At 38.5% G+C, this 17825-nt stretch overlaps 1 protein-coding gene across 2 annotated transcripts; it reads left to right on the forward strand.

The window, feature by feature from the left end:
• The first annotated feature begins 13171 nt into the window (after positions 1-13171).
• On the forward strand, positions 13172-16186 carry LOC105499952 (salivary acidic proline-rich phosphoprotein 1/2). 2 transcript variants are annotated; one of them, XM_071070695.1, is made up of 5 exons: positions 13172-13293; positions 14225-14260; positions 14620-14651; positions 14782-14939; positions 16091-16186. In XM_071070695.1, the coding sequence occupies exons 1-5, from the start codon at positions 13230-13232 to the stop codon at positions 16095-16097; spliced, it is 297 nt and encodes a 98-aa protein (XP_070926796.1). In that variant the 5' UTR covers positions 13172-13229; the 3' UTR covers positions 16098-16186. The 2 variants fall into 2 exon arrangements, with proteins under 2 accessions (XP_070926796.1, XP_011771151.1); XM_011772849.3 differs by having other exon boundaries at positions 14620-14939.
• Positions 16187-17825: the final 1639 nt, after the last annotated feature.

Genomic DNA, 17825 nt, shown 5'->3' on the forward strand with positions numbered 1-17825 from the left:
GACATTGCACACATGACACGTATATATCCACACGGACAACCAGAATAAGATCCAGTAGTTATAAGATTTTTTTATTTTCTAATTTCCCGATTGGATTATTGGCCTTCAGGTGATGCCCTTTAAGAAGAGGGCCTAATAAACAACCATAGCTGGAAGACAAAGACAGATTTTGAGAGGCACTTGTTCACCTCTAATTCCAGGGCTTCCAAAAGGAAAACAGAGATTTTTCCCAAAACAGGATTTGTGTGGCCTCTTCTGTTTTCCCAAGGAGTCCCAGGACACCAGAAGTCATTTTAGGGCCTTTCATACATGCACCAAGAGTGGCAAGACAGAGTGGAGAAAAGTAGCTCAGTTGACTTGGAAAAAACCTTTTCCAGGAAAACAAGATTTATGAAGAGAAAAACATAAAGGCCTTTTGAATATATTCATAGCTCGGATGTCCATTTTAATTAAGCCGAGCACTCTTTTTCATCAGGGGTGAGAGTGGAGGTTAGAATTATCTAAATATCATGCCAACTTAAAGGAGTGGTTTATATTCAGGAATTCCCTGTGATAATGACAGGGATTTTCAGAGAAAGATCCCAGATGTTGTTCGATCTGTGACAAATCAGACATGGAGGAAGGGACATGAACGTGAGCAATGCCTTCAATCCCAGCCGCTTTCTGGAGAGGGAGAATGTCAGAGGTTGCTTGACCGGTTGGAGTGGTTTTTGAATGGGTAATAGGTGGAGAAGGAGGAGGAGCAGGGTTCGGGACTGAAGGCTTGGGGGCAGGAGGTGCCACAGGGGTGGAGGCTTCCAACGGGTGAGGAGCAAACGCAGGAAGATGAGAATATAGTGGGAGTTCATCTGCAGGGTCAAAAGGGGTCTTGGAAGAAGGGGTTTCGAAGGAAGGAGCGTCAGAGAAAGGGGAGACCCAGGGAGCGTTTTCATTAAGAAGAAGGATCTCATAGGGGTGAAAGTTGACGAAGGGAGGGTCGGGATGTAAGGTAGAAGAAAGCCTGAATAGAGAGAACCTCTTGCCATTTGCTGTTCTTGATTATAAAGTTGTCAGGGTCCCTGAGAAGTTGAAAGTCAAAGGTGCCATTTTTGGGTCATCAGCTGTCATTATATCTAATTTGTGTTGGGGCCAGGCCATGTTGCAATAAAAAACCAAATGCTTTGGCTTTATGCTTCCTGTAAGACAAGTCTGGTGAGGTTGTGAAGGAGACAGCCCAGTGGAGAGGACATAGGAATGTGGGATTTTGGGGCACCCATGTGGACTGGTAAGAGGAAGTCAAGAATGTCTGTTTTTGTTCCAGGCATCCCCAGACAAAAGACAGAGACCAGGAATCCTCTTTATAAAGAGGATAAACAAGCTGAGAAGAAACTGGGCATCCCCAAGGTTTCTTCCAGCTTAGTCCCTTGTCCTCCAGGGACTGGGACAACAGACCTGACTTTCTTGGGTACCACGAGAAAGCCAGGGGAGGGCAGATCTTACCAGTTGGTTGGATTAGTGTTCAATGTTGGATGTTCTGGTTGGAATTGGCAAAGGGCCTCTTGGACTGGAGCTGCACGAGGAAGGGAGGGACAAAGAGAGAGAGGGAGAGAGCGAGAGAGAGGGAGAGAGAGAGAGAGAAAGGGAAGATGAGGGGTGAAGAGGGCAGAGAGTGAAATACCCATTGCAGGCTGTCAGAGGTGTATTTCTGAGACCTGAGGGTTTTGAGGCTCACTGGAGAGTGACCCCAGCCCGAGCCTCATAGTCCCCTTCAGGCTAGTGTTGTCCTCCCCAAGCAAATCACTCGAAAAGTGAAGTGAGAGACAAGATGAAGTGGGTGGCCAGAGACTCTCAGGATCCAGTGGGATGAGCAGTTGTATCTACTGCTTCCTGGGTTGCAAGAGAGCCTCTACCTCTAACTCCCATCCTGGGTTTTGGGACCAAATGTAAGAGTTAAGGAAAGAGGAATGAAACACCTAAAGTGGCTCAATAGTCAAAGACAGGTTTATTTCAGAGAATAATCCTAACAGGGATTTCTGGCTGATTCCAGTTAGGAGTATCCTCTTTTACAGACTAAGACAATTTAAGGTTTCAAGATGAGGGAACCTATTACAGGCTTGGAATGTTTCTGCGTGGGGGAGAAGTTTATTTCAGGGTTGGAATGTCTCTGGTCAGAGGAGAGGAAATCTTGGGGCTGACATCCCTCCCTCTGGAGGAGAGGTTATCTTGGGGCTGGAATGTCTTTGGTTGGGAGGGGTTTATGTTACAATTGGAATGTTTCTGGTTGGAGATGTCATTTGTGGCTTACGGTCATGCTGACCTTAGCCATTAGGCTGATTTCCTTGGGATTTAGATGGTTTTTGATCAAGGTGAACTTTAAAATGGTGGTGCTTGTCCAAGAGGGTGCCGCTTCTGTTCTGTCATCCACTAGCTTATGATGGATTCTACAACTGTTCTAATATTTGAACCGTGTTTCTGTAGGATAATTTTATGCCAAATAGTATAAATCTTGGAAAAAATCGCTAACAAAAATGTTGGAAATTATAGAAGATAATAAATATAGCAAAATTGTAGCAGAGGTTTGGACATATTTGACAGATGAGAGATAAAATTTAAAAAAATATCTTAAGTAATATAATAAATATACTTAATATTATATTTGTGCCAAACTTTATAAAGTAAAAAGCACATGCTTCTCTAATAGAATTTATTTAAAGAAAACATAATAAGCAAAATAAAATGGAATTATACAGATTACTTTTATAAATCAGATTATCCTAACCCTTGGAAATTATTAAAAATGAAAACCAAATACAAATCAAACCGTATATATTCTAGAAATATGTATATATTAAAAACATATGAGCAAACAGAAAACTTAAATTTACTGATAATTCTGAAAATAAAATTGTAGTCAGCTGCATACAAAAATTGATGTGATTTGATTTACAAAATAGTCAGAAAACAATTTAGAAATTGATGGTTTTATAATGCAATGAGGAGTATTGAAAATAAGTAAGCAAGCCGGGCGCGGTGGCTCACGCCTGTAATCCCAGCACTTTGGGAGGCCGAGGCGGGCGGATCACAATGTCAGAAAATCGAGACCATCCTGGCTAACACTGTGAAACCCCGTCTCTACTAAAAATGCAAAAAATTAGCCGGGCGAGGCGGCGGGCGCCTGTAGTCCCAGCTACTCGGGAGGCTGAGGCAGGAGAATGGCATGAACCCGGGAGGCGGAGCTTGCAGTGAGCCGAGATCGCGCCACTGCACTCCAGCCTGGGCGACTAAGCGAGACTCTGTCTCAAAAAAAAAAAAAAAAAAAAAAAAGAAAATAAGTAAGCAATAAGCTCAAATGCTTGAGAGAGCAGAAATAAGAATGATTGAAAATTAAAGTGTTAAATGAGTGAGAAGAAATGATTTATAAATTTTGAACTAAAAGTAATAACTTCTTGAAAAATCCAATAAAATTGTCAAAAGACTCTGAAAATTCTTGAAGAATAAAGGAAAAACATAGATAATCTTCAGAGTAAATAGGTAAAGCCTAAATACGTGTTTTTAAAGATAATACTTTTTCCTACATTCCGAAAACGAAACAGGAGAAACTGAACACAGTTTTTAGAGATATATAATACGAAGTGACATATATAAAATGACTTTAAAATATATTAAACATGTTGTACTACTTAATATTTAAGTAAAATATTATGAAATTTAATAGAGAATTCACTCCTCTCAGAAGTTGCTGGGCTTCACAGAAGTTTCCTCAACTAACAGGAAGTCCTTTAATATGATGATTTATACAAAACATTGAAAAGAAGAGAAATACCCCAAGTTCTTGGGAAAAAATGAATAATTTTGATATGACTACTCTAACAACGGTAATAACTATAAATCTCACTTTAAAAACTAAATAATTTCAAACAAATTGAAGTGATATATTAGTTAAGTGACCTAACAGACTTTCTTTTAGGAATGTTAAGGAATGTTCATCATTTGTTTTGGATAATGAAGTCAGCAGAGGAAAAAAATATGTAAGTAACTGCTAACCTTATGGGTATCTGCAACACACTGAAAAATTATCAAATAAAAAGGTACAAAGAAAAAGCTTATCACTGTTAGAGATAATTAGAAAGTGAGTGATCTTATTTAGCATTAGACAAACACATAGAAGAGAAATACGTATTCAAATGGAAGGAGTGAAATTACTACCATATGCAGATCTGTTTTTCTATCAAGAAAATAACAGAGAATCTACTAAAGTAAAAAAGGAAAGGAAGAAAAACCATTGTAATTAATATAAAATTTAATACAATACCTGATTATTAATTCAATTTCTAAAAAATCTTTGTGATTACACAATAACTAGCTAGTAAATATTAGAAGAACGTGATCACGAAGAAACCAAAAGACATAATCTTCAACTTTTTTAATGCCATTGTGATGGCAACCATCTGATTGCTTTATTCTAATTTATTTCCACCTCCAATTATAAGAACAGCTTCTTTCCCAGTGATGGCTACCCCTAATGATGTATTCTCTGCACCAGAGGAGTTTGCAGCCCTGGCTGCTGGAAATTCTGGAACTCAGAGAGTGTACGTATAAATTTATAAGCCAGGTCTGGAAAACATCTGTGATATGCAAGCTTCGTGTTTCGGTGGAATAAGTTTGCTCTTGTCGTCCTCTTCTATGTAGTTCATTCAATCATTTACTCTACTGTTAATTGATTAAACATTTATTAAACTACCCTGTGTCCAGGCTTTCTTTTAGGTCATCAGGCTACAGTAATAGAAAAGACTAACAATTTTGCTGCTCTGATAAATTATACACTCTATTCTAGGGACAGAACTTAATGAAATCACATTTCATTGTATTCAAAGTTTAGTAACACTGACCTTTGGTCATTTTTATCCTTTATCTCTCTACTTGAACTTGATTTTAGATAAGTTTTGACATACTAAGACTAACTTCAAATTCCTTTCCAGTATCAAATCAATCCTAATATGAGTTGCATGTACCTGAATTTCAATGTTTTTGGCACAAATTATTCTCGCTAATTCTTTTTTTAATCTCCATTCCTTTTTCCACTTACCAGTCACCCAGAGGCGCATGATCAATTAAAATATACATTTAAAAATCATGCTCACAACATAAGATAAATGTTGGAGATTCATACATTAAAATCAAAATTATGTACATACTTTGCAATTATAATGAGAAATATTAGTGAATTCCAAAAAAAAATGTGCAGGTTCCTGATTTTTGTATTTATAAACTGATTATATATATTATATATATTTTATAATATATATTATAGATTTATAATAAATCACTGACTGAAAATGTAGTAAAGTAGAAAGAGTGAATGAAATACAGGTTGCTTTTTGATTGTGAGAAATGTCTAACAAATATTCATAAATTGATTCTTATAATTTGAAAACTGTTAGGCATAAAAATTATTATTTTCACATTTAGTAAATACAGTTGACCCTGAAAAACAAGAAGGTTAGAGGCCCTGACCCCGTGTGCAGTCAAAACTCCACTACTACTTTTGACTTCCCAAAAACCTGACTAATAACATTCTGTTTACTGGAAGCCTTACCAATAACATAAACAGATTAGCACATATTTTGTGTATTGTCTGTATTACATACTGTATCCTTTTAATAAATAAACTAGAGACAAGAAAACATTATTAAGAAAATCATAAGGAAGGAGAATACATTTACAATTCATTCAGTGCAAATGGATCATCATAAAGGTCTTCATCCTGGCTGCCTTCAGGTTGAGTACGCTGAGGAGGAGGAGGAAAAGAAGGTGTTGGTCTTGCCATCTCAGAGGTGGCAGAGGCAGAAGAAAATCTGTGTGTAAGTGGACCCATGCGGTGCCAACCCATGTTTTTCTAGGGTCAGCTGCGTGTGTCGGCCATGCATATTTTTCATATGTATTTTAAAATTTTCCAAATAGGTGAAAACTGAAACACTATTCGTATTATTTGTTGCTGGCAAAACTCCTGTATAATAATTAGGTAACCTGTGTAATGGTTTTTATTTGTATAAATATTTTAAACATACATGTAACTAACATTTAATTGCTGTAGATAAGAGCATTTTCTGATAAACATTTGAAATTTATTCAATATCACACATGATAGAAGAATCCAGAAATAAGGACAAAATACCACAAAAGAATTTTTTAACAACATTTCTTTTCCAGATTATATGAGATGGTTACAAGAATGATCTATGAATGAGGGCTTCCCAGCTTTCAACCACACCTCAGCTGCCACAGCACCGAATCAGATTGTGTCCCAGAATAGGATAAATGAGTGGCCTGAAGGGTAAACACTTGCAATAGCCTGGCTAAGCATAAGGACCAATGTGATCTGTATCACCTTAGAATGAGAAATTACTGTAAGAAGAGACAGAAAGTAAATAGCAAATAATAAGAGGAAAAGCATCACAGATATCATGGCTCTTTTATTGGCCTTGACTCTAGGATCTCTGAATTCCATTGCATTGAGCTTCATATGTCTGAGATATTTCCACAGGGAGATTAACAAGAGAAACATGTAAGGATAGAGGAAAGGGTACAAAGGATCCGACAGTAAATATAATCAGTTTTGAGAAGTTTGTACTTTTAGTAGAGACAGGGTTTCACCAGGTTGGCCAGGCTGATCTGCCCACCTAGGCCTCCAAAGTGCTGGCATTATAGGTGTGAGCCACCATGCCCTGCCCAAAATATTTTCTTATCATATACAGATGTTTGTTTGGGTAGTTGTAAAGATGATTAACTGGTAGGCTTGAAACTATGTACTTTTGTTATATAAAATCATATTTGTTCGCCTATTAGAGTATAAAAAGGTGTTTGTCACTTAAAATTTCTTGTAGGGTTGCAAAGATAGGTTGAGTTTATTCAATAACCTTGTGAAAAATAACCATCTGATTATGAACTCATGGTCATATTCTCTTTAAGGCGTACAGTAAGAAAAGGCTGGCTGGGCGCGATGGCTCACGCCTAGGTGAGCAGGAGGCAGAGGTGTGGATTGCCTGAGCTAAGGAGTTCACGACCAGCCTGGGCAACATGGTGAAACCCCGTCTCTACTAAAATACAAAAAAATTAGCCGGGTGTGGTGGTGTGTGCCTATAGTCCCAGCTACTCAGGAGGCTGAGGCACGAGAATTGCTTGAACCTGGGAGGCGGAGGTTACAGTGAGCCAAGATCACACCACTGAACTTCAGACTGGACAACAGAGTGAGACTCCATCTCAAAAAAGAAAAAAAGAAAGAAAGAAAAGACTGCAGATTCTTACACAGTAAGAGCAGTCTGCCTTGTAAAGTAACTTGAATACACTTGAAAGAAAGTAAACACATGGACCATTTGCTGAAGCCATTTGCAACTGTAATATTTGCCATTTTATCCTAAGGGTATTGGAATGCACAGTGCATTGAACACACATACTTATTCATACCATTTTCCCATGTCCCTATACAATTATAGTAAAGAAATACCCAATGACAAACAGGATAAAAGAGGAGATGACAGCAAACAAAAAATGTAACAAAATTGTGGAACAGGGATGACAAATCGAAAATTACCAGTTTGTGAATCAGAAAAAGCCAAAACCAGACATGAAGAGAGGACAATGTTGCAATCAATGTACACAGGAACACCTGAAAAATTGGTGCTTTTGGATTAGTGCATTTTCCTATCCAAAAACTTATATATAGTCAGATTATAGTGTATAATCTTCATCAAAGTTTAGTCTTTCTTCTCCAGCTGAATCCTCTGCATTTCTTGTTATTTGATTTTATGTATTTTGAATTGTTGAATGAATAAGGTTATCTTGTCATTCTCTCTCTCTCTCTCTCTCTCTCGCTCTCTACCTCTCTCTTCATGGGATTTTCTAACGCTGCTGATACCTATAACGTATGTGAATTTGGGAATGATACTCATTCATATTGAAATTTTAATTCCTGCATCCAAAGAGTGAACATCATGCAAAAATAATCAAAGGGCTATTGTAAGTATAAAAAAAAACGAAGGTGTCTAAAATGTCACCATACTAGGTACAAAGGGATAACGAATAAATCTTTAGCTAGTCATCCACGTATAGAAATGCAATATATGATACAGATAATAATTCAATCACTGAAAAAAACTTGGTTATTCTACGTTGTTTGGGGACAGTGATGTATTCAATTATTTTTAAAAACAAATTTTACACCTCTGCCTCACAACATGGGCTTCCTTGTAGCATGTGGCGGTTTCTTTAGAGAACCAGTTGGGATTGAAGGCATTTTTATGATCTAGACTCAAAAGACACAAAGCATCACTTCTGACATATTCTATTGGTCACGGCAGTAACAAAATTCCAACCAAGTGGAAGGTGGGGGGGGGAATCACACCTCACCCCTTCCAGAGAGGATGTAAGGTCCTGTCATAAGAAGATAATAAAGATGAAAAATACTGTTGTGACTGTCCTTGGAAAATACAATGTGCCACACATCCCAATTTCCAAGATGTTACATAATAAAAAATCTGCACTTTGAAATAAAAAAACTACAGTTGTAATTTATGGTTCTTAAGCAGGAGGAGAAAAATCGTTTTTCTAAGATAAAACATACATGTTTATCTAAACAAAGTGAGTTATTCATTAATCACTTTTTTAAAAAATCCCTCTTTTAAAACTACATACATAACAAGGTGTTGTGCCAACACCCTTTTTTTTTTTTTTTTCCCCTGAGACCGAGTCTTGCTCTGTCGCTCAGGCTGGAGTGCAGTGGCACTATCTCCACTCACTTCAACCTCCATCTCCTGGGTTCAAGCAGGTATCCTACCTCAGCCTCCCAAGTAGCTGGGATTACAGGTGCAAGCCACCATCCCCAGCTATTTTCTGTTATATTTTTAGCAGAGACGGGGTTTCATCATGTTGGCCATGCTGGTTTCCAACTTCTGACCTCGTCATCCACTCTGCTCAGCCTCCCCTAGTGTAGGGATTATAGACATGAGCCAACCCGCCCAGCTGACAATTTTATAGATAATAAAAATAGCTACTGACATGAGAGCAGTTTCTTATAAAAGCTTGTGGATTCAGCTGTAAAAGTGGCAATCCACTCTGACTCCCCTCTCCACTGCAGAGAGCTTTCTTCTTTCGCATATTAAACTTTTGCTCCAGCCTCACCCTTTGTGTCCACACTCCTTAATTTTCTTGGTCATGAGACCATGAGCTCAGATAACATCTTAATAATAATACCAATGACCTGGACCTGTTTTGGTAATACCAGCTCTGGGGCCAGGACACAGGAGACACTCTCAGGAAGAAGACTGAAATCTGTGCAAATGGTATACAAATTTGTCCCTTCATGGACAAAACTCAGACCAGTCTATCTCTTGGATTTCTAAAATTTTACATTCATTGTGATGAGAATCAACATTTGATCTATTTCAAAGGATATGCTCATATTTTGCCAATGCTAACATGGCTCAGCAGAAAAATGCATGTAGTGTATATTAAGAAAGCACATAGAGTATCTACATTGACAAGGTTTTCATAATCACCAAAAAGGGAATTAATTTGTATGAGTATCTTTATATGAGGTCAAGGAGGAAAACAGTTTACTGGAAGTCTACTTAAATGTTCTTATAATTTAAAACAAACTTACTTACTCAGGAAAAATATATTTCTCGCCTCACCTGTTAAAGTCTTAGGAAAGTTTAACCTTGATAATCTCCTAGTAACAGAACTTATGTTTCTTTTCTGAACCTCCTTCCCTCTCATATTGTAGTAATGAAATGAATAAATGAATAGTAAGTAAGTAATGGAGCACAGTAAGCTCTGAGAACTGACTGCCTTCTGTTCCACTTACTACCTTTATAAGAACCTTGGTATGTACCTAAGCCATGTCATCTGTAAAACTAAGGCAATGGTAACAATCATATCTCCCTAATATAGTGGTTTTGATGATTAAGTGGAATATAGTAAATGTTTAAGAAATGTTTTCTATTATAACCAATTTGGCTAGGATGGGTGGAAAGAATAGAAATATGCTAAATTAATTGTGAAATATATAATATATATTTATGGGTCATCAACATCAAATTAAAAAATATAAACGATTGCCATGATAGTGAAACCAAAGTTTTTAAACAAGTCAAAGCAAAGTTAAGTCTCAAAGACTAGTGTGTTTATTTGCTAACTGTATTATCAGAATGCTTAGTTGATACAATGAATACAATAATTCTTCCAATTCACATAAACTGCCAGACAAGTAACTCAATGCAATTCACTCACTGTCAGAGAAGTTTATCTCCTCTGCCAATGTTCATCTTTCCTGGCAAACCATCCTTCAGTATTCCAGGCAAACTAGAGCAAGGTGAAGTTGAAGAAGATTCTACTTTCTATTCCATTCAGAGAGCTTCCGGGTCTTCAAAAACAGTGAGACATGTGGGAGTGAAAGAGCTGAGGCATGAAATTTGCATCTTATCATAAGTCCAGAAGGGAAAACAAGGGATTCAAAGCACAAGGGTGATATGCTCTAATTTGATCACTCTGATTGTTGTGAGGGAACTGATATGGGATGTGCTGGGGGAAGAATGTTACCAAGACCAGGTCGAGGCTGTTAAAGTCCTCCAGGAGAGAGCATCGAGGGCTGAACAACCTTCTAGTAAAGATCATGCAAGAGGTCATATTTGGGATGTATTTTGAAGGTGGAAACAATTAGATCAGCTAATGCTGGAGGGAGTGAGGAGTTTTGAACCACTAGTTAAATACCTGTCAGTAACTGAGAAAATGTTGGGATGTATTATGGGAGATGAATCCTAAAATTTCATATATTGAAGACTGACCCTTCAGGGCCTCAGAATATGAACATCCACAGTAGAAGGCAAGTGTGGTGCTGAGGGCTGTCACTCACCTCTAGGTGCCCAAGCTCCTGCAGCAGTCCTGCTTCTCCCTTTCACCCACCCACCCTCACTCACAGACAGTGTCCCTTTCAGCTCTGTTTTTGATTTGTCTGGTGAGAGCGTAGCTGATATTTATGCTTTCCGGATACACTAGTCTCTTTTGCTGATTGCTGACATTGGAGAAGGTCATAGAAGGGACCTGAGCTGAGCGACCTTTAGGGGCATTTCCTGTTCTTATCCTGTACTCTAGTGCCAAGAAGAAATCTGTCTTTCACCAGGCCTGCAGTTTTCTCAGTTGCCCACATCATCAGGCAATATCTGCCCGGCACTCCTCTTTGTTTCTTTTCTCTGACCTTCCTTTTTGACATGATAGTTGACCTGAAGTCAACTAAACAGGATTGCTCATCTCCAGGTCTGATAGAAAACAGTATCTGGTGAAACCAAACACAATAATCCCAGTAACACATTGGAAGATGCTTGGCTCAGTAAGTACTCTGTGCCTACGATACAACTCATAAAGCCCAACTAGAACTGATCCACTTCCCACAGGACCAGAGAAGAATTGCCAATTAAGAATGCATTCCCACTTCAAATATGTCTATATTTATTCCAGGGAAAATACCAATCCTCCTGGATCCCTTATGAGAACAATATTGTCTGTAGCAAAATCTAATCTACTAGGAAACTTTCTTGTATTATTATCTGCAACTCTTCAGAAGGGCCAGACCAGACCCTCGTATGCACAGCACAGGATCCACTCATGCACACCTGGCTAGGGGCTTGTCTTTATGATTTTCTGTCACATGGTCTCTCAGCCATGCCTCCAATGAAGCTATCCTCAAACAAAGACTAGCCATGCACAAAAAGTGAAAAATTACACAAGGCCTACACAAGGTCTGAAATGGAAAGTGCAGCTGGTGACACTGACTAGTATATTTTATGAATTGATGAACAGGGAATTTGTAGGTATCACAGATAATCAACAGCTGAGAAGAGGGCTACCAATCCAGGACGCTGAAAGGACATTTTGGAAGCTTAATAGTTTATTGTCCAATTGTAGAGACAAAAATAAAAATAAAGGTAGTGAGGAGTACCATACACCATTACTTAGAAGATTAAATAAAGGACATCTCCCAAAAGACATGTGGGGAGAAAAACAAATACATAGGAAGAAAATTACATATGACAAGGTAGACTCAGAATATAAAATATCAACAAATAAATGTGAGAAAGAGAATGAGAAAGAATGAATATTAGAATATTATAGAAAAAAATCCTCTGTGTGAAAGAACACTCTGATGAAACAGGTGACATAAATACTGAATAAAAAACAGAAGACCAATCAAGGCATTTGAGGCTTGGATAGGCATTACAAATCATCAAGTTGAATGTATAAATGTGGCCACTTAGTTATCAGTGATGAGGACTACAGCATTTGTTAGAAGAAATAAAGCAGAGGATGAATTATATAGAATATTCTGGAGAAAGTAGAGGTCTTAGCTATATGACATTGTGTGGCTCACTTAGGGAACCATGTATTCAGTTTGTTCAGGTCTAGAAATCCCTTGGTGGTTTCTGTGTTCAGTCTTGCTTTAATAATCCCTAAAGATATTTTTAAAATACAAATTTTTTAGCTTGCCTGTGTTGTATAGCACCAAGGCTTGCCTGAGCATAGTGAGATCCACAGAGTTTGGACAGTTCCTGTAGCCTGAGCAGGATGCGCAGAAGCTTTCTCTCATCTATGCGTGCCCAGGAGTGTGCTGTCCTCACACATCTCACAGATAAGCAGAGGCCATCTCTATTACATGAAAAATTTAGCTAAATGTGAAAATATCCACACACACACACACACATTACGAGAGATGGAAATAAGGTATAAAAAGAGTCAGAGATATTGACCATCTTCACTGTTAGCTGCAGGATCACTGCCCAACCCCCACCCCCTGACACACCCACACAAACACATATACACAGAAATGAAAAGCACAGTGGAAATCAGAATAGCAGTCTTCCCAAACAGATTGAAAACCAAATGATGTCGAAAGTTCAATTCTGACACTGTGCTGATTGCTTGGACACAGTTCTGTCAAAACATGTATCCAAGTCATAGTTGTACCTTTTAGAAATTAGACACAAACGACGTCCTACCCAACCCTTCCTGCTGGGCTAGAGTCCCAAAAGAAATGAGGGATACACTTGACCTGCAGTAAGCAAAGCAGAACCCAGTCTCTGAGGTGATGAGGCCCACCCAGTAGGGAGCTCAAATGCGCCATTGTTCTGCTTGTCTTTATAAAGGGAGCTGACACGTTCTCCCAGCACAAAGTTGGGAGTGACTCCAGAGCCTCCTGCAAGATGCTTCTGATTCTGCTGTCAGTGGCCCTGCTGGCCTTCAGCTCAGTTCAGAGCTCAAGTGAAGGTAAGACCAGTTGGGGGAAGAGATTGTGACTCTGATTGGGGTTTACGGGCAAACGCTATAGAGGGGGAAAGTGGAGGGAAGAGAGGAGGATGAGAAAACAGATGGGACTGCAGAGTTCTCATGCCAAGGATCAGAAGACCTGTTGTGCCTTCATTCCTCATCAAGGCCTCATAGTTTATTGATTGCACAAATAGAACCCGATAAAGAATTTGTACCAGGGGAGTGAGAGAGTGAGATTTGCATTTATAGAGACAGGGGACTGCTGTGAAGGACGTGGAGAATGCAAGACAGAGTCAGGGAAGTGCAGCTGTGAAGATCCTGTACTGATCCCGGTAGACAGGGATGATGCTGGCCTTGCTGTACAGTGGCTGAGCATCATGAAGGAGATAAACACATGTCAGAGCTACTGCCGAGACAGAGAAATGGGTAAAACACTTGTCTCTGTCTACATAGAGATAGACAATAACCAGAGTGAAACACTGGCATTTTCTTCTCTCCTGCATGTAGTATTTCAGGGTGCTGGGAGTGGCATGCGTCAGATTGTATCCAAGTGGTTACTTCTGGTGGCTCCTGTTGAGAAAGCTTGCAAACATAAGCAACATATTTACAGATGAAAGAGGGCAGAAGAATCCCCAAATATGTCATTGAAATACTCAGGGCAGTTTAACTAAATAAGCACTAAGGCTTGAGGAATCATAACAGGACCAACAGGGGCCCTTCTCTGTTGAGTTCCTGGTTGATGCTCAGTGTAGTAACAACCCTGCTTCCCCTTACGTCTTCCTCCACTTCCAGTAGCATCAGACAGTGACTGAGGAGGTCACAAACGGACATGCACAGGGTGTTATCAGAGGTCCCTTTTCCTCGTAGGACACTATGAGCCCCGAAAGATGCACAAAGTAACTTTTCCCATCATCCTCTACTTCTTTTCTAGATGTCAGCCAGGAAGACGTTCCCTCCATAATATCAGGTAAATTCCAATAAATTCTCAATAAATTTTGTCTCCATTTTTTCCTGAAGAATTGATGAATTTTCAAGTGTCTTCTTATCAACATTTTCTTCTCAGAAATTGACTAATGTCAGTGCCTCAGAGATATAAGTAGTTTTCTCCCAACCTTGATTCTGGGGACCATGAACAAAGAAATTTGATTTTTCATCACCCTTATGTGGATGAAGAGGAGTTCTAATCAGGAAGCCTTGGGAATCGGGGAGGTTGGGAGTTGAGACGCAGGTCAGGGAGAGAAGGGCTCTGTGGTGAAGACAGAGAGGTATGAACACAGGAGGGTTTTCCAGCTCTGAGCTCAGCTCTTCTTGTTTCAACTCACACAGATGAGGAAGACTCTGACCAGTTCATAGATGAGGCGCATCAGGGACCACCTTTGGGAGGACAGCTATCGAAACACCCTGCTGGTGACGGAAACAAGGATGATGGCCCTCAGCATAAACCACCCCATCACGGAGGCCACCACCACCGTCCCCCACCTCCTACAGGAGAGCCACAAAACACACAGAAACCAGGAGGCCATCACCATCATCGTCCCTCACCTCCTCCTGGAAAGCCCGAGAGAACACCTCCACCTTCCCAAGGGAGCCGCCCATCAAGACCTCCAAAGGAGCAGTCTCCCCAGTAATCTAGGATTCAATGACAGGTATGATTCCAGTTTATTATCCATCGAAGGCTCCAACTGCTACAGCTCTCCAACTTCATTGTGCCAATGAGTCCATTGAAAAGTTGTTAATACTGCCTTGTCCTGGAACACATTTCTAAAAATTGTTATTCAGATATTCTTGTATATGGTATCAAGATCCTGTGTTTTACAGAAGCTCTTGAAGGCAATTCTGATTTTGGAAATCACTATGTTCAAATTACATGTCTTAAATAACGTTGATGATGAGGATGTAGAACCATGTTCTCCTTTTGGCTTTCTATTTTCTTTCCTCAAATTCAAAGACTCCCATTTAAAGTTTTCACCTGGACATGCTTTGCTCAGTCCTGCCTCACATCAGGCTTTCATGTTCAGTATTCCCGCTAAATAGTCCTTGAACTTTCAGCTGTTAAATGGTATCTCATTTTTAAAATACTTACATTTAAAGTCATACATGCATAAGCTAACAAAAACTAATCTCAGTGAACAAAAGGGTACAGAGCCAAATAATAAGAGCCTAACTCATCTTTCTTCCCTTCTATCCTTCTCAAAACCTCCACCTTTTACTCTTTGGAATCTACTTTTTGAAATATTTATTGCTACATAAATATATATAATGCTTTTATTACAACCACTTATACCATACTCTATATTCAGATTTGTGTCTTACTCATAGGAAAAATTGATTGTTTAGAAAACATTCACATGAGTTCATTTAGATCTCTTCAGTGTTTGTTGGTTAGTTTGTTTTTACAATTGTATACTATTCTATTGTTTGGTGGTTCCAAAATCTATTTAACCAATCCCTGTCACTGGACATTGAGGCTGGTTTCACATTCTCACTATTACAGGATATGTTACAGCGCCTATCTTTGTAAAAATAGCCCTTACATAAGCAACAGCAACAAAGCGTGAACAACATAACAATACTTGTTTCTCTTTCTCATCTAAGCAACAGTTTAAATCACATTACCTGCAATGGCTTAAAGAGTGAACAAAGAAAATCTTACTAAGGAGAAGGGGGCTGTAGAAGGGATAGAGGGCAAGAGTAGGGACTTGCATCTCCCTCACTGCAGTGCACCAGTGAGGGATTAGACATTTCCTGCCAGGTCAAGTGTTGTCTATAATCTTCCTTGTTTGTTTGTCTTTTTCAGGAAGTGAATAAGAAGAAAACAGTGTTTCAAACGCCATGAAACACGCAGTCATGCTCTAACTTCAGTATACCAATAAAACAATCAGCTTGCAATTTCTGATGGTGGTGTCTGTTTCTGAGTGTTTGGGACTCTGGAATCTGAGAGCCACGTTCACATTGTACGAACATCCAGGACCCCTTCTCCTTTATGTTTCCAGCAAGCTTCTCTTCTCCTTATCCTTAAGTCATCTGCCTGGGGAAGGAGTTCCACGGTTTCTTTCCTTCTCTGTCTTCTATAGCTCGAATTTAATTATTTTCAGGTCATTTCCTGATATTCCAGTAAGCTTATGAATGTAAGAAAAACAATACCAGTGAAAGAAAGTCCCAGAAGCTGAGAGAAATTTTAACAAGTTCAAAAGTAACCAATTTTGTTTTCTAGGGAAATGAGTATGGTTCTATGCCTCTATTCCCCAGAAGCCATTAGACCTATTTTCCCCTATTTTATCTTTGATCAGTTCTATACCTGCCTGTGAGTTTTACTATTCGTAAGAAAACCTAAATGGATTTCATCAGAGGCAGCATGACTTGAATAAGCAAAGAATTTGGAATCTCTCAGATTGTAGTTTAACAACTCTTCTCTTGCTAACTCTGGACTCATAGGAAGCTACTTACATCTCAGAGCCTAAGTTTCCTCTTCTAATTTTTGAATAATCAAAATGACTCCCCTAAAGGATGAAGACTAAGCAGATCACATACATGGAAAACTAGTGGATATCGTCATGTCTGCTTCCCACTAATGATTTTAGGAAAGAACAGTGGACATGAAATTGTGAGGATTTAAATGCTCCCAAGTTAAAAATCTTAAGATTTCTTTGTCAAAAAATTTAAGTGCAATAGTCTCTGACATTGGTTTTCTCTAGGCTTTCAAACAAAATAGGAACACATTGCGTATTCATATTTTTTTTTTTAGCATTTTCTTTCTTATCAGGCTCTTTGTAAAATTCTAATTAGTTCTTTTTTTAAAAAAATAGTATCTCCTTATGGAAATTTAATTATGACAATTAGAAATGCAGACTTTTGAAATCTAAGAGATTTCTAAAGTGTTAGTTAATATAGCAAATTATTGCTTGCATAATGTCATTTTTTCTTTGTACCACCCAAATTAAAATATCTAGAATGAGAAAACAGAGAAGCACTCTAATTTATAACAGACAGAAAGTCTAGTTCTTAAGCGAAAATAAAAGATACAAACATCTTATAGTTTCATTAAAAAAGCAGAAAACAATAAAAACTTCAGAAATGAGAGGGAGAAATTAATCACAGATATGTAAAATTTTGAAAAAAATCAGAAAACATGATGTAAAACTCTTCTGATATCAAAATTTCAATGACACTAATATTACTTTAATGTAAGTTATCAAATATGACTCAAGAATTGTCAGAAAAATTGAATGTAAAATAAACTAAGAGGAATGAATGATGTTGAGAGGAGACTCTCTGCAAGCAACTGTCACTGTCATCTCCAATGTCAATGAACACAGAAAATTCTTATGTTGAATTTGTTAAGCATAGGAACAGATATCTCTAGTTTAAGTTTTTTGAAATTATAGCAAAGGCTAAAAACATTCAGAATTCATTCTGTGAGGCTCATTCATGAAAATAAGTAGACCTGCAAAGGAAAAATACTCAGAAGTAAATAAACAAGTCAATCTGTGCAGAAGATAATCCACCATGTTGAAAGAGGATGATAAAGATGG

Source organism: Macaca nemestrina, chromosome 10 (assembly GCF_043159975.1).
Source record: "Macaca nemestrina isolate mMacNem1 chromosome 10, mMacNem.hap1, whole genome shotgun sequence".
In the NCBI taxonomy this organism is placed as follows: Eukaryota; Metazoa; Chordata; class Mammalia; order Primates; family Cercopithecidae; genus Macaca; species Macaca nemestrina.